The sequence below is a fragment of the Phoca vitulina genome, unplaced genomic scaffold (assembly GCF_004348235.1).
Source record: "Phoca vitulina isolate PV1807 unplaced genomic scaffold, GSC_HSeal_1.0 scaffold6, whole genome shotgun sequence".
In the NCBI taxonomy this organism is placed as follows: Eukaryota; Metazoa; Chordata; class Mammalia; order Carnivora; family Phocidae; genus Phoca; species Phoca vitulina.
This window is the reverse complement of record NW_022589709.1, coordinates 57,920,188-57,937,558: the sequence shown is the minus strand read 5'-3', so window position 1 is coordinate 57,937,558 and position 17,371 is coordinate 57,920,188. Positions and strand designations below refer to the sequence as shown.

At 41.3% G+C, this 17,371-nt stretch overlaps 1 protein-coding gene across 5 annotated transcripts in view; it reads left to right on the top strand.

Annotated features, from left to right (window-relative positions):
• Positions 1–17,371, top strand: part of MAST4 (microtubule associated serine/threonine kinase family member 4) — a 543,729-nt gene that overhangs the window by 158,497 nt on the left and 367,861 nt on the right. For all 5 annotated transcript variants that reach the window (XM_032404301.1, XM_032404300.1, XM_032404298.1 and 2 more), the window contains exon 2: positions 4,345–4,498. In XM_032404301.1, the coding sequence (XP_032260192.1) occupies positions 4,345–4,498 (154 nt within the window). The remainder of the gene's footprint in view (positions 1–4,344; positions 4,499–17,371) is intronic.

Below are 17,371 nucleotides of genomic sequence, written 5' to 3'. Positions count from 1 at the left end.
GGTAAGAGCAGTAACAGTAGAAGTGGGGAAGTGATTGGATTCTGGATATATGTATTTTGGAGGTTGAGTTAGAGCATTTGTGGACTGAATATGGGTGAAAACAGAAGTTCAGAATAACTGTAAGGTTTGAGACTTGAGTAGCTTGAGAAAGGAGTCGCAATTTGCTGAACATGGAAAAATACCTCTATGCTCATATGATCACTGGGGTTATTTAAAAACTATAGACTAGAGAACTTGTGGGCTCAAGCATGTAAGTCTAGAAGGGGAATTTGGGGAAAATGATCAGTTCAAAAGGTGCAAGTTGAATGTTCCTTGAAAATTAGGATGTGCCCTTTTAGAAGGAGGTGATACTATTCCTGGGGGCTATAGCCATGGAAGAAGAAACCCATGGTCCATGTTTGGAAATAGCGGGGGTGGGGATGGCAGAGACACTCAAAATAAGATGGAGACTCCTCAGTGATTTGCCTTTACCTGTACTTTTTGCCGATGGAAGAAGCCACAGTGTGATTATGGTGGGTTCTTCTGTTTTCCTCAGCATGATCATTGGAAAACATCCAGCGGAGGATGGATATGCTAAATAAAGAAAACACAGGCATGGAATTCTGGTGATTAGTTTTTCTGTAGGACTGAGAATTTTGGAAACGCTGCCCCAAATACACCTTAGACTTGAAGGAGTTGTATTAGAGTGTCTGTACGCCTTTTGTTCTTGAAGATGCTTCTGTGTTTGCTGTGATAAACTGCTCCAGCAACGGCACTTGTTTCCATGTAAGTGGAATGCTTGCTCCCTTTTGGTCTGATTTCAAAATTTTGTGGCGCTTGGAACTACAAGGAGGTTAAGAAAACCGACCTAGGAAATTTGGAGCAAACGGAGTGCACCACGAATTGGTATTTGCTATTGGTGAATGAAGTGAGGATGCATCTCTGGAGAATGTGTGTCGATCGGGGCTACTCTGTGGCTAGCAGCAGGTGAGGTAAATATGTGACAGGGCAGTAGGGCTGGCTCTCCAGCAGTCCATGGTCTGTTTAGTGAGGAAAATTTGAAGTGTGTGAAGCAAGGGTGCCAAGTTCAGGCTTAGATGCCCTTAAAACATCACTGGAAGTTTCAAGACAAGCTCTGTCATTAGTTGAGCTTCTTGTAGTATGAAGACTTGGGGAGTTTGGAAAAGTTGGCAAACATTAAACTGGAATCATTTAAAGGGCAGCGTCCAAAGTGATAGGTTTGATGTCTACCATAAGCTCTAGGGTGTGCTGAAATGTTTGTAAATGGAGCGTGAGTGTTTGAATCGGGACAAAAAATGAAGAATAAATTGCAGGGCTGCAGTGGACCATTTTGAGAAGCTTTGACTAATTGTAGAAAGAAAAGTAGAGCCACTGACAACCCAGCAAATTTGGAAAAATGATCTATTTAGAGAGAGCCCTGTTGGGACTGTGATTTGACGTGAAGAAGGAAATGGGATCCTGGAACATGGCCCTATGCTTACAGGTTTTTCTGCTTCTATTGGGTTTGAAACATTTACAGCCCTCACAGTTCACTGACTCCATTTTCCCAGATTTAAAATAATACTCTCCCCTCTTGGGGTTTTGATTCTGATTAAAAATGCTGGCTTATGGACTAAGAGCTTGTGGCTGTATATGTGATGAAATGGATTTTCTTACACTTTCTCCTTGATTTCCTTCTCCTTCCCCTGCCTTTGTTTTGTCTTGGAGGGCTTTGTTGGAAATAGGTAAGGAAATCACATCATTCTTATTTAGGAATTATCTTTCCTCTGCTTATTTTTTGCACCCTCTGTTAATTTGTGATATAACAGTCCTCCCCAGAGAGAGTAATTGTAATTCTGCAAGCTGAAAAATTTAACTTCAGGTGAAAAATAAGTAGCAGAAATTGATGAACCTTAAACAATAAATATTTGTGTTTGATGCAGCTGCCACTAGTAATTAGGTGAAGATAACTAAGTGGAATGGAGTTGAAATTGCTCAGATCCTCTGAGGGGTTCTTGGTGCATTTAGAGAACCGGGTAGGGAGCCATTAGGGTTGTTGAATGTCTGTGGCACATTGCCACCTTGTGGCTGAAAGTTTTCCTTTTAATGCAAAAGAACATATTTCTAATATTAAGTCTATATGATACAGTCTTATTTGACCTTTTTCCTACTATTTATAACTTAAGTTGGTAACAAAAGATTTGAGACCTCTTAAAAGGTTACATATAATACAGGGTAGGAGAATTGAAGAGAATGTCTTTGTTCTTAGCAAAGGCCTGCTGAAGTTTTGAGTGGGGGACGACCCATAATGTCTGCAAGGAACTCTGCACTGTGTGGGGGTGGGAGGAAAAGAGAGAGAAAAAGAGAGAGCAAAAGCAGTATGGCAAAAGGTTAACTATTCACCAGGGGTAATGGGAATAAGGGAGCTCATTGTACTGTCCTTAAAACTTTTTTTGTCATTGCAAATTTTATTCTGAAATTTTTCAAATTAAAAAAAAAAATTGGCAGGAGGGGCGCCTGGCTGCTCAGTCGATAGAGCATGCAACTCTTGATCTCAGGATTGTGAATTTGAGCCCCACGTTGGGTGTGGAGCCTACTTTAAAATGAAAAATATTTAAAAAATTGGCAGGGGAAAAAGAAAAAAAAAACTGGGGTAAAGGCCTAAAATGGAGCCAAGAAGGAAGCAAAATATCCTCTACATTGTGTAATGATCAGACTACATTTGGACCACTGATTGCATTTTCCAGAAGCTGATGTGTCACTGACCAGTGTTCCCTGGCTCCAATTTGGTGTCCATAAGGTTTAAGGCCAAGGGGTCTAGATACAGTTCCTTCTTGGAGGTCCTCCTAAGAAGGACACTGTTGTAATGAACCATGGACTCAACAAAATCTTCCAAGAGTGCAATCTGGAATCCCTTTTCCCTACTGATCTGGCTTGATCCCGGAGTGGATGCCCTACAAGTTTTTTTGGGACCTCTCACAAGAATACTAAGTGGCAATGAGGTACAGTACATAACTGATGGGCAATGAAATGGAGGGGGCATTTACTGACAAGTGCTTGAAATCCAGCTATTCAGTGTTACTAATGAATAGAGTGAGCTTGGGGGAGAGTTGACATCTTGGGATAGGTGAGCCAATGAGGTCTGTTCCATCTCCGTGTGCCTGGGAGGAGTTGTTCACAGGCAACGTTAAGTTTCTTTTTGTGCCGTGATTTTGAATATGCTTCAGTACAAAGACAGACAAATGGATGATTTTGCCCCTAAATTTCATTTTCCTATAAAATATATCCTTGATCGTCTTAATCTGAAAAAATGTTGACAGGTATAACCGGATATCCTTCTCTCTACCCAGGAACACAAAACAAGTCACAATGAAGCATCCTTCAAAATGCCCAGATTTGAGCAGTGCTACTGAAGTCTTGTCTGAATTTAAATTTCTACAGAGTTTGTGTGTGTGTGTGTGTGTGGCATTTGGGATTTCCATGAATACCTTTTGTACTTCTTTCTTGTTCTTAATAACTGTCTGGATATAGATATATGCATATGAATATTTTTGTCCTTAATAACCATCTAGACACATATATATGCATCTATACTTTGAAGGTGAACATTTTAGAAGATGTGGCCCTATTCAACTATGAAAGGTTTTCTTAGGAAAGGAGGACAGATCTTGAAATAAGTGTTGCGACACAAGGGATTCCTTTGTAGAAAGCTGTTGCTTGAAGTGGTTTTAGTTCCTCTGATTCTTGTGACAAGTATTCCTTTAAAAAGCGATAAAGTGATACAGGGATGTGTTGATTTGCATTAAGGGTTGTGGTGCTTAGAAATTGCCCTTCCCTGTGCATATTTGTGAGCACCAGAAGCTTGTGGGTTTTCTTTTGTGAACAGCTAAAGCAATGATCTATTGATTCTTTATAGAACAATATTATTCATTTTTTAGAGGGATCATGGCCCATGGAAAGACATATATTTGACACAGTGACTAAGGACACGTGCAAGCATAGCTTTATCAGACATTTCATGAAATGGTACTTTTCCTTCCTTCATTGGACTCTAACAACTTTAGTGTATTAAAAAAAAAATACTGCTTAGGTCTACTAAACTTGATTTCATGACCCACTAGTTTGTTGTGACCCACAGCTTAAAAATCATTGCTATTGAGATTTTGCAGTACGCCAGAATGTTTTTCAGATGCAGGACATGACAGTGAAACCCTGAATTGTCTAAAGTAACCAAATGAGCAGCAGGCTTGGGCGGGAGGGATTTAGAGAAGGATAAGAAAAGAGGAGCCGAGGACTGGTTGGTGTTGCATGCTGGCTGTGTTGAGAGTGTCCTCAGTGAGTGACATCCCTTCTTTCTCTCTGCAGCTTGACCACATACTCTCCCCGCCACCCATGCCGTTTCGGAAATGCAGCAACCCAGATGTGACTTCTGGCCCTGCAAAGTCACTGAGGTTTAAAAGACAGCTGAGTGAGGATGGTCGAGAGCTGCGGCGGGGCAGCCTGGGAGGGGCTCTGACAGGTGAGTCCTGAGTGACAGATGTAACAGAGGAGGAACCTCATGGACCCACCAGCAGGTCCTGACAGGTGCCCGAGTCCCATGTGTGAAAACCCGCCTGCTTCAGAACGGGCCTGCCCCTCTGCAGACCGCTTGGTGAAAGCTGATCTAATCCAGAGAGCAGTAAAATTGAGGATTTTACGAATGAAGTTTCTTACTGAAATAAAATTTATGTACAATAAAATGGACCCATTTTAAGTGTCCATGTGTATGGATTTTGGCAAATGTATACTGCCGAAAAGCTACCACCACAGTCGAGATGTCGAGTGGTTCCTTGGCCTGATCTCATTCTCACCCCCCTCCTCCTTTCTTGGCCCCAGGCAACCAGAAATCTGCTTTTTGTCACACAGCTTAGGTTCATCTTAAAATTTTAACATGAATGGAATCAAACAGTACATGCTCTTTTGTGGCTGGCGTCTTTCACTCAGTATGTTTTTAAGATTCATCTCTGCTGGTGCATGTATCAGCGTATATTGAACTTGATAAGAAACTGCCAAACTGTTTCCAGAATTGCACCGTCTTTACATTCCCACCAGCAACAGATGAGTGATCTAATTGCTCTGCATCGTTGCCAACTTGTGGTTTTGCCAGCCTTTTTAATTTTAGCCATTTTAATGGATGGATGGTCCTATCACATTGTGGATTTAATTTGTATTTTCTTGACGACTAAATGATGTTGAACATCTTTGCATGTGCTTGTTGGGCATTTATCTTCTGTGAAGTATCTCTTCAAATCTTTCATCCTTTTTTTCCTTTCACACACTTTTTCATCATTTTGTAAAAATTAATTTAAAAACTTTTCAAATACAGAGAACCCACAAATCACTTGTGTTGACTTGAAAGATAGGCAACTTAAGATAATTTTAAGCATTTTTTAGTAACTCACTGTATAAATTTTCATGTTATGTGACTTTAAGTCACTGGAGGTTAAATTTCTATTTCATTCTGAGTGCTTTTTTCCTCTAAGTATAAATATCTTTGGAGAAACTGTTTTTTAAACCCCAAAGCAGAGTTTTCTCTGTACATGACGGTCTACTGTGCCAGTTCTTAAATGGTCTGAAAAATAAGTTGAGTTACTCACATTTTTTGGAGAATTACGGATTTTGACTTTCTGGAGATGAAATTTCTGGGAACGGAAATGATTCTGACATTAGGCTCAGTAGAGTCTAGAACATTTGACCCATTGTGGCATACTGCTGGAATGCAGGGTGAAACTGACCTCAGGCCAAAGGGAAGAAATTCATAAAAAAAAAAAAAAAAAAAAAAACCCCAAAAAACAAACCTGCTGTACTTCACTAAGTTTAAGTAAATGTTCATGCCTGAGTTTTACTGGTATTCTTTTAATGCTTGTTAGGGAATTTTTCTTTGCTTTCCTTTTATAGATTCAGACTATTTGCTTTTTTCAGGGAGATCCTAAAAATTAGGTAGTCCAACCTTTATTTTGTAGGTGGGGGGAATTAAATATTAATGGTTAAAATACTCATCCCTTTGCTTACTAATTTCACTTAGGAAATTTACTTACTTTGGTTAAACTATTTTAACCAAAAGGAGGGGCCATGGGCAGTAATGGTACTCTCCAATTTTTGCTGGAGGAGTCGACTTAAAGCTTTAAAACAATGTAGGGGTAGGTGTTGATGTAGATATCATGACACTTGGCTTACAGCTTAAAAAAAGAAAATCTGCAGTTGATTCCCATTTCATAATCTCAATAGCTCTGGCATTTTTACTCTTACAGAATTTGGTGTGCTATACAGTTAGTTTAGATAGTTAAATGTTAGGTCAGATAATTTAAAAAAATGTTTATTAGCCCTTAGGGGAGAGAGAGCTTAAAAGAATCTCATGAACATCAGTTTGGTTTTAAAAACAGTTGCTTGTATGTTTTATTGGAATATGAAGAAAACGTTCTAATTGGTCCTCTAAATAGCTTAGCTGAGGATTTAATGAAAGAATTTATGCAAAGCACTTAGCCACTGATGGGTGCCTATTAGTATTATGTGCAGCATGAATTGAATTGCAGTTGATGGAGAACTTGGGCTTCTGAACATCAGTTTGGGTACCTTTTCCACTGAGTTTCTACTTTGTGTCAGGCAATGTGCTAGCGTCCACTTGGAGCAGAAAGAAAATCTCATTTCTGATCTTTAAGAAACATAGTTTCCAATAGTTATAGGCAGCTATGAATAATCACATGTGATCTTACCTTGGAACATACTTGTTGCTGAACTTAATTAAGTCAAACCGGTTTTGCCATCAGAAGTCTGTGCCTGATAGATTTTGTATGGTAAAGACCAGCCATCTTCCTCTTGCTTAGCCCTGTTTTAATCTAAAAGTCTTTACTTTGGTAATTTTTTACTGCTTTCTTTAAAACAAATTTTTTTGTGAAGGCTTGTAGCTTGCAACTTTTGTCACCCAATTAACTTTGATAAGTTTCATTAAACTCAGCTCTTTGAGAGGAAGATCTGTGATGTTTTCATCTTCTTATCACTAATAATAATGATAGCTAACTTTAAGAGCTTACTGTGTGGCATGCACTGTTTGCAGGGAATTACATTTATTGACTTACTTAGTTCTTAAACATATTTATCCACTTGTGAGGGAGGCAGTCTTATGCTCATTTTACAGATGAAAACTCTGAGGAACAGATAGTTTGAATAAATGGCACAAGATCATGGTGTTCACAAAAAGCAGAGCCAAGACTTGAACCTGAGTATTGTGGCTCCAGAAAACTGCACTGTTCCTAATACAGAAGGTACTTAGTAAACTCTGACAGGATTAATTGGAATGAATCCTAGGTGGGAAAGTTTATGCTCATTTGGAATCCAGGGCTGACTCTCTCCGTTGGTGATCCTTGTCCCTTAATTACAAAAGTAAATTAAAACCATGCAATTAATCCATGGCATGAGAGTGCATGTCCATCAGCTCAGGCACGTTTCAAGCTTCTGTGGGCATTATGTCTGCAAATTTTCTATTGGCCAGAGCAAGTCATACTATAAAGCCCGGAGCCAAGGGCCGGAAGCATGCTCTCCCCACGTGATACCTCGGCAAAGGTGCAGATGTACAACACTGCTGTAGGGGAGCAAAGAATTGGGACCAGTAATTCCATTTGTCATAATTGACCTCTTTAGTATAAACAGTTCTTTACAATAAGAATATTTGCATGTGCCTATTTTTTAATTATAACAGTGATATCTGTTTAATGTAGACAAATTAGAAAATGAAGGGGGAAAAAAAGTGAGGAGCCCTTACCTCCATCATGCACTGATAGCCATGGTTGAACTTTTGGCATTTTCTTCCCTAACTAAAATTTGGGATTACTTAAAGGTATTAGATTAAAGGAAAAAACCATCAGTACCTTTTTTACAGGGCTAGCATTTAAACAACAAACCCAGAGCTTACTATGTCCAACTTTGCCTGAAAAAAAAAAAAAAAAACTTTTTTTTTTTTCTTTTTGGAGGCAAATGGTATTTTCTCTCTTCATGGCCTGCAACTTGCTAAATAGGCACCCAGAAACATCCAGTAAACACTGAGCTTTGGAGCCCCCTAATGAGTAAGAGGAGCATTATTCTAATCATTTTACAGACCCCTAATTCAAGGCGTAAATATGTGATAAGGTGCCTGACAGTTCACAGCAAGGAAGCTGCACAGTGAAGGGGAGAACCTCAGGATCCTGAGTGCTGCCTTCTTGATAGGCAAAGGAATGCCCTGAATCCTGGTCCTGAATTTCACAACTGGGATGTATGTTGCAGCCCTAATAGTGATGATCCTTTTCCTTATGAAGAAAGTTGTGTTTTTCAAAACAGTGGCTTGTTTGGAATGTAAAACAGAGGATTCTATATGTGTTTGCAAGTTGCTTCTAATAATAATAAACCAACTTTGTAGATAGTATAAACTAGGATTTCTAACACGGTTAGGGTCTGGTGTTCTATTTTGGGGGAAATATTGAGACATTTTCTTTCTTGAACTATGGAAATCAGTTTGGAATGACACCTGAAAAAATTTTAAAAGCATTTCAGAGGGATTTTACTTCAAGAGGGAAAGGGAAAAACAAACAGCACAATCCTAGAAAACACTTTTTTCCTTTAAAATTAACCTGGAGGCCTTTGTGTTTCAGTGCTGCGTAGAGCTTAACGGGTTTCTCATCCTAGATGCCTCCTTAGCTTAGTGGGCGAGACAAAGAATTGAGATTAAAGTGAATTTACATAAAATAAGACTTTTTTTCTGGAAAGCCTTGATATTTAGTAAATACTGCTCCTGAATCTTCTCCTTGATGCCCTAGATTTCTTTATTGTCATAATTCCATCAAAAGAATGCCTAGACAAAGTGGTGTGTGTTAGGATGCTATAACAAGCAAACCAGAACGTATCAACGGCTTAGCACAATACTCATTTATTTCTTGCTCATGTATGTGTTGCTGGTTAGCAGGCAGCTGTCTTCCTCATGATGAGTCAGGGACCCATGCTCCTTCCATTTTCTGGTATTATTCTTCCGTGCGGCCGTAAGACACTGAGCTTCCAGCTGAGAGAAGTGGAAAAACAGAGGCGAAAGCTTTCCAACTTCTTAAAAGTCCCAGCCTGGAAGAGACACATTCTTGTTGTCTATTCACATTCTTTCTGTCAAGATTCTGTCACATGGTCACAGCCACATGTCAGCCTGGTGCCGCTGTGGGGGGCACTAGAATGGTCCTTGCTGGGCTGTCGCCTCTGTATACAACTACACAAGAGGCAGTGACAACATTGTGCTTGGCCTGAGAGAGAAGTAGGTTTTAATAAAGAAAATGGGATAAATTCAGTTTGAATACTGAATCTTCAAGTCATGAGGACTTGAAGAATCGAATGTGGTTTTCTTATACCGGAATTCAGATGAGAGACGAGGCTGTTAGCTTTGAAGTGATGTGAGCTCCAGAGAGTGCTGGGAGCCAGGCTTCGTAGCGGAGCTGGCTCATCAGAGAGCCATTGGACAGTTTTGTACCAGATCAAGTTCAAAGGACTTAAAAATTAGTTCTGAGTATTAAGGTGTTGATAGAAGACTCAGTTTCTCTTAAGCTTTTTGAGGTGCCTTCCTTCTGCAGAGCAAAAAGTAACTTGGACCTTACATCATGGTTGACCTAGAATTTCAAGGTTGCTAGGGTAGGAAAAGCAGCTGAATACTAGAACTGAACCATTCTCACTTGCAAAGTAAGGTCCCCTGCTTGATGTTCTCCTGTATGGTGGATGTGGCAAATCAAATGTTGTACCTGAGCTTCTTTAAAGTACACCAAGGAGGAGTGTCTGAATCAAAGTTTCTGCTGGTATTATTTTAAAAGCTGTGTGTGTCTAAATAGATAAGGAGGCTCTCTGTATCAGTTAGGCTAATGAAGAAACTTTACAGAAGCAAATGAAAGATAGATGGACATCACTAGACTTCCTCCCTCCCCGTTTCAGTCTCTCTCTTGCTCTCTTAATGTCTCCCCCATATTTTTTGTGTTCTTATGTGGTTCTATAAATAATGGACTTTGGTTCTTCCTGGGAGAAAAATGAATTTATTGAATCCTTATGTCAAAGATTCAAGTTGTTTGTTCTTCAAATTCTCTTTAGACTAGAAAGTTGATTCTGGAGGGGGCGGGGATGTGTGTGGTTTGGGGGCATTTTTATCAAGGGGTTGATTTTTTTTGAACGGGCCCAATCATGTTCTGTTTTATTTTCTCTCCGCTGATTTTATATTTGTGTACATCCCTGACATTTTGTTTTGTTCCAATAGGGTAGACTGAGGCCTGCATGGCTGGACGAGTTTTTCCTATCCTCTATGAATTGTCTGCTTTTAGGTTCTGAAAAGTGTGCCGATTCCAAGCTTATCCTCTCTGTTCCTTATATGTATCATCTATAAAAGACGAAATGGTTTTAAGTCCCTGTGACACTTCACTATGTATGTGAGGAAGCCACAAAAGTTGATTATATTATAGTTAACATGAAATATAAATTGAAGTAGTAGAAAATCAGTGTTGCCTGTTAAATCCCACATCGAGCCCTCCTGGAATGATGAGGGAGGGGAGATAAGGTTGGGGAAGGCCATGGAGATTTCCGGCCATGCTGGAGCACCTGTATGCGGCTGGACATGGGTTAGTGGCTCTCCTGGTGACGTTTTCTTAACATGTACAGTGAAACCACAGTGCAGCTGCACAGAGGTACATGCAAGGTGCTAACTGCGCATGTGCTGGAATCTTCTGGAAACTACAGGCGTGGTAGTTGGGTGTGATGCAGTAGCGATTGGAGAGACGTGTGTCAGGAAGAGAATGGGATACATGGATTACACTGAATAGGGTTTAAAGATCGAGAGCTAGTGACTTGGCTGGGTGGAGTCAGCATCTTGATATGCTACACACTGATGTTGCAGGATGTGATAGGAATCCTGAAATGGGGATCAGAGGCCCAGATTGTAGTGAGAAGTACAGCTCTAAGTAAGGCGTGTCTTGGTTTCTGGTTCTTAGTTTAATCATCTGTAAAATGAGTGGATTGGATCAGACCGTCTCAAAGTCCCTTTGAGCTTGAGTAGTAAATAATTTTTGCTACCAAGATGAGAGAGGGGGGACATCTTTGCAGAGACTGGCTGCCCTTCTTTTTCTCCCTTCCCACATAAATACTTGCTCCATTGTTGAGCACGGAAGCCCACTGTCTCCTCTGGGGGAACATTCCAGTGATGTCCTGTCATTGGCCTCTGAAACCGAGTACCCCAGGCCCTCCGTCTCTTGCTTAAAACTCATTTCCAGGGGCTAATCAGAGATCAAGAATGTAGACCTGTTTCTCAACTTCCTGGGTGGAAACGGAAAACGAAGCTGACTTGATGTCAGCTCTGCCGTGGAAAGAGTAGGCAAAGAAATGGAAATGCCACCAACCGGGAAGTTTAAAGATTTATAAAATTAGTGTTTCTGCTATATTAATGACTCCGGTGGTGGTAGCCTGCATTTGTCATTGTCATGTTCCATTGTCATTCAAGTACTTAATCAACGCATATTGTCAGGGCTACATTTATTTTCCAGCATCCTGCCTGGCCAGATCATTTCTCCGTTCTCTGACTCAGTGTCAGGTGCCCTGCGTCACACCAGGGCCAGAGGGAGAGCTGGAGGGCCAGTCGCTGCTTTGCTTTTAACCCATTGCTAACTTGTTCACGGCTGGGGGTGAAACTTTTAAAAAGAAAGTACAGCATTATGGAAATGTCTGGTTCCCTTTTTCTGAACAAGAACACCGGTGGAATCATTCCCACCTTAAATGACGAATGCTGAACCAAATTAGGCTTGAAGGATCTTGCATAAGGTGGCAGAGTTCCCAGCAGCAAGTCCCTGTGAAAGAGAGTCCTGTATGTATGTGAAGTAATGTAACTGGACATGCAGTCTGCATTCACATGCACGCATGCGCGCGTGGCTATGTGCCCTCGATTGTTACTTAGTGTCCCATAATGTAGTATGTGCCTGTAGTTTTGCCTTATATCACTCTAGAGGACAGGAACAATCATGTATGTCAGTGTCCTTTTTTTTTTTTTAAATTCTGAAGCAAATTTCTCTGGGCTCAGAACAAGGAAAACAGGGCTTAAATTAGTCTGCTCAACTTGAATTTTTTCTTTGGTTAAGTAGTGAGAGTTGGGTCACCCACTGTGCTTGCCTTGGTTACCAGGAACATCAGTGCAAAAGCATTTTGTTTTTCTGCTGTGGGCCATTCACTAGGTTTTGGCTTCAGCGGCATATATAAATAATTTAAAAAAGGGAAAATGATACACGTACAGACTCACAGCAGTAAGGGGCGCCTGGGTGGCTCAGTTGATTAAGCGTCTGCCTTCGGCTCATGCCCTGATCTCAGGGTCCTGGGATCGAGCTCCGCGTTGGGCTCCCTGCTCAGCAGCAAGTCAGCTTCTCCCTCTGCACCTCCCCCTGCTTGTGCTCGCGCGCTCTCTCTCTCTCTCTCTCAAATAAATAAATGAAATCTTTAAAAACAAAACAAAACGGAACAAAACAAAACCTCACAACAATGAGATGCCTACTTAGGTGTACGAAACAGGGAAGTGAAACTCACGATCCTTTACTCCATTCAAATTCCATTCCAAACACCTCTTCATATCACCTGCTGATTCAACAGCCCTACTTGAACTGTTTCCTTCCCCCTCCATTGCTTACATTGCTCTCTTCTTAGGGGGTGGGTCACTTTACATTTTCTATTTTTGGTATACCTATCATCCCTTTTACTAGTTGATAAATTCCTCCAGGAACTTTTTCTTGTATCCTCAAAGCAAAATTTTCCTGCAGTGCACATATTAAGTGCTCAGTAAATAGGGTTGCCAGACAAAATGCATGACACCCAATTAATCATACCAGATAAACAACTAATAATATTTTTAGTATACTTACGTCCAATATAAAATTTGGGGCATATGTGTTCAGATTTATTTGAATTCAAAAGTATTTAGGCGTCTTTTATTTTTATTTGCAAAGTCTTTCAGTAAAGGCTGGAATGGTTTTGTACCTAGGCCTTCTCAGACATGCTCTCTCATAGGGACGTGCGTGGTAAGAAAGGCAAGAGGTTAGAGGCCTTACACAAAGGTATTAGTACAATATCTTTTTTATGTTTTCTTTGACCCTCTGGTTGGTTAGTCAACTCAGAGACAGGACCATCTTTGTGGACAACCCCAAGCAGACCTGGTACTGATCTCCTCTTTGATGTGAGCAAGGCTGTATACAACGCTGTTGCCGTGCTTTCAACAGTCATAGCCTTCTCTGTGGGTTCATGTAATGAGAGATTAAGTGCATTTAATGGAACTGTTAGAAGAAAATGATCAGACTGTCAGTCTTGAGAGGTGGCTATTTAGAAGGTGACTGGAACAACCAAAGGGCTACCTTCCCCCACCTCAGCACCAAGCACACTGATTTCCCCATAATCATGGCTGAATTCTTTATTTGACAGAGAGACACAGCGGGAGAGGGAACACAAGCAGGGGGAGTGGGAGAGGGAGAAGCAGGCTTCCCGCTGAGCAGGGAGCCCGATGCAGGGCTCGATCCCAGGACCCCAGGATCATGACCTGAGCCGAAGGCAAACGCTTAACGACTGAGCCACCCAGGCGCCCCCATGGCCGAATTCTTTAAAAAGGAATGCTGACGAGTCTAGTGATATTGTTACTTCAAAGCATGAAGAACTGACCCTGGAGTTCAAGGCTGCTTAATGCCTTCCAAGCTTTCAGAAGAATTCAGTGACTAAGGAATAGACCAGAAATGGGGGGTGAATTCCAGCCCTATACCTCTCATTAATTTCTAAGCAGTGCTTAGGCAGTCAGGAGGATAATAATCATGGCTTTAATTTTTCTCTTCTTAAAAACAAGGGCAGTGTTGTGTTAGGTTTTGGAAAGCACTTAGTGATTTGTTGGAGCTAAATTTGGGGTATCGATGGCAGTTTGGATAACATCAGTTGTTAGATTTTGTTGCTTTTAAACCAGTAGGAGGGACATGAACTTTCCTACTAAGCGAGGCGAGAGAGCAGGCTATACGCTCCCTGGTGGAGGTCTCTCTCCCCGGAAATGGAGTCTTTAACACACTACCATTGGGAATCCCTGGGGGAGAAATACTATATGGTACTTTTTGAAGGATCATTTCACAGTTGTGTTCTAGATTTTTTTTTTTTGCTTACTCATTAACCAGTATCAATAAACATCTCTGAAGACAAAAATACTAGTTTCTTCAGAAAGTATAGACATTGTTATTGAGGAGGAAGAATTTCAAATCTGTTTGGAAGAAATGTCGGCTTGGAACTAGAAACTGTTCCAAATAAATATATGTGGAAGTACATTGTTAGGTGAATTTGATTGTGTATATAAAAGTTTCCTTGGATAAACAGAACTTGTTGGGAAATTAGGACTTGTCTGGAAATTCTGCTTGGATTGTGACATAGAGTTTGTTTTATCACCTTGTGGCTGCCTTTGTTCTTTTTGTTTCTCTTGTAAAGCTCCTGATGGCTAGTTCCTCCTTGGCCTCTGTCGTAAGTGTTTAGATGTAGGGCAGTTGTAAGAAATGTTTAGCATCTCAGGGCTGCCAGTGACATTTGGGTGTGTCAATCAAAGCATCTTAGTGTGCAAAAGAATGGAATTGTATAGGCTTCATAATTTCTCCCAAAGCAAGATGGTAAGTACAAATTGTCGTCTAGTATTTTGAGGCCAACCAGCTTGTTTTGAAAAGATAGAGTATTTTGTGGAGGTGTCGGACTTCTTTGGAGATGAGTTTCAGAAGTGAAAGTCAAAACCAAGAAAAGTGACAAGTAAGGCTGCTGAGTCTTTGCCGTTATTGTTACAGAACTAACGAACCAAATTCGAGTATTTTTCTAGGCAACGTGGAACCACACAGTAATGGAAAAAATATGAACCCTGGTGGAAATATAAATGAGAGATAAAATGGAGAGTTACTATGCACAGACATTAAGCATGTGATCATGTCTAAGTTTGGTAGCTTCGGTGTCCGGGATGTGACGTAGGGCTGCAAATGCCTATGAGGTACAGTCCCGGGTGACAGAGTTTACAGTGGAGAGAGCAGATTGTGTATTACAATAAATGGGACTCTCTATGCATGGAGCCACATAGGAACAGGGAAGGCCAGCAGCGCCTTGGGGTATGGGTTCAATACCCATGATGCCAAGATGGGTAAAGCATCCTGGATGGGGACCTAAACCACCACTGAACACAAGTTGTGTGTTCCACACTGTGCTGGGCACTTGACATGTGTTACTTACTGTCATCATCAGTAGAGATCTGAAAAGAGAGCTCAGAGAGGAAAAGTAATGTATCCAGGGTTCTCTAGCTAATAAATAGGGAAACCAGGATGTAAACCTGTGTCTGCCTGGTTTCTCACTCTATGCTCCTGAGTTCACTTGATGAAGGAATGAGAGCCAGTTATTCCTGAAGTGTCCTAAGCTGGAGAGAATTTGATTCTGTCTGAGGATGATGCCAAGAAGGAGTGCCCTTGGCAGGAAGAGGTGTTCTGCACTGGAAAGAAGAGGGGATAAGTCACTGGGTATCCCAGGACTCTCTTTGCCAGATGGTCTGAGAGGCTCTCTGTTCACATTCTCAGTTAGTCCTCACAGCCACAGTATGGGCTTGCTCAGTCATCTCCATTCTACAGAACATGTGCTGGAAACTGGGGTGTAGGAGAATAAGAAGTCTGACTACGGCCACGCAGCTACTATGTGGCCATAGGCTGTGAATCTTGGATTTCAGCCTCCTGACTGGATGGACTTGGATTCAACAGTTTCATGAGTTTAAACATGGAACCTATTTCCAGGATCCAGAGGGGGCAGTGAACATGTTTAGATGGAAAGATATTTTGGAAAGAATTGGACAAACTGGGTGGGGAAGTCAGAGTGTGACGGGGGAGGAGAGGATGACTCCTACTCATTTGGTTGGTGTTTTGAAGCGTACAAGATTCTGGTCCTCCCGGGGGTTTTAGAAAGGTTTGGAGGCAGATGGGGAAGAGGAAGGAGCAAGAGGAAGGGAGAACGGGGAGCTTGACAAGTAGTTTAACAGCTGCTCCGCATATCCGCAAACTGACTCTGAGAAAAAATGGTTCTATTTATTTGCCGTTTCCTTCCATATATCTTCCCAACAGCATTCATCAATATCTGTCATTTCCCAGGGGGTTTAGGCATGTCTAGCAATTCATTCTGCTGAATTATATTTCAATACGCGGATGGAGGGAGGCCAGATTGCAGATGTTAACTCTGACCTATGCCCAGCGTTGCCTAGACATGGCCACCACCCAGCTCCTGGGTGCCCTCGTGCAGACAGCTGTTCCGAGATATACCACTTGCTCTCGGATTCTTGAGACCACGTTCTCATTAGAGTAGGCTCTGTTTAATACTTATTTAAAAATCAGTTTTAAATTGTCCCATTAGCCTTTGGTCTATACAGCTAGCGCTTAGGGCAAAACTTTCATGTATTTTTTTATAAGAATTTTAAATTCAGATAGTCATCATCTGAATGGAGACATTTTGGTGGTGGAGGTGCAGCGGGGATTTGCTGGCTAGGGCTGGGTCTCATTGCAGAACGGGAGAATTTGCTGGGTGTTGTGAGTACCTATAATAATAGGAACATTGCAGTTTACCAAGCTCTAGTTCATGTATTAGTTCATTTGATCCTAGTATCTTCCTGTATTAGAGTTTGAGAGTGGTAATCTTTGTGGATGAGAAGAAATACTTCCTCTGAAAGAGCAATTTAAGGGAAAACAAAAGAAAGGAAAAAGAACAAATGTATTTCTAAGTACAGATTCAGGTTGTTCCATTTAAAAATGTACAGTGTGTTGGCATTTTCCCCCTCTTATCATAAAATGCCCAGGGCAACATGGTGGCTGTCTATGATTGAGGGTGAAGAGAGTACCTTTGAATCCTGTTACTGTATTGCCCACAACTAAAGTTACTTTTATATAGAACTTCAGCTGTAGTTGATAGTGGTGGTGGCAGCCAGAGATGGTTTGTCCAAAGGCTTTGACTTCTGTATTGTAGACATGAGTGTGCTGTTATTTTTCCACAGTCCCTAGTGTTCTCATGGTGTGAAACTGGCCTTTTGCGACTCCCTGAAAGCTGTGTCAGTACCCAGTCTGGGCTCGGTACACTCTTACTTTCTGCTACCTGCTCTGCTTGTGGCAACCATCCTTCTAAAGTGTCCCGTTCACTTCCTCACCAGGCCCTTGTGGTTAATATCGTTGCCTTGCCATCCTTTGTTAAATATAGAATGCTGGTGATAGTATTCTACGCAGTGAGATTGGGCATCACCATTGGATTTGAGTCTTGCAACAGCACCGAGGTTTAGAAATGGCTGCATCGTGCTGTTGGTTGGGCTCAGACT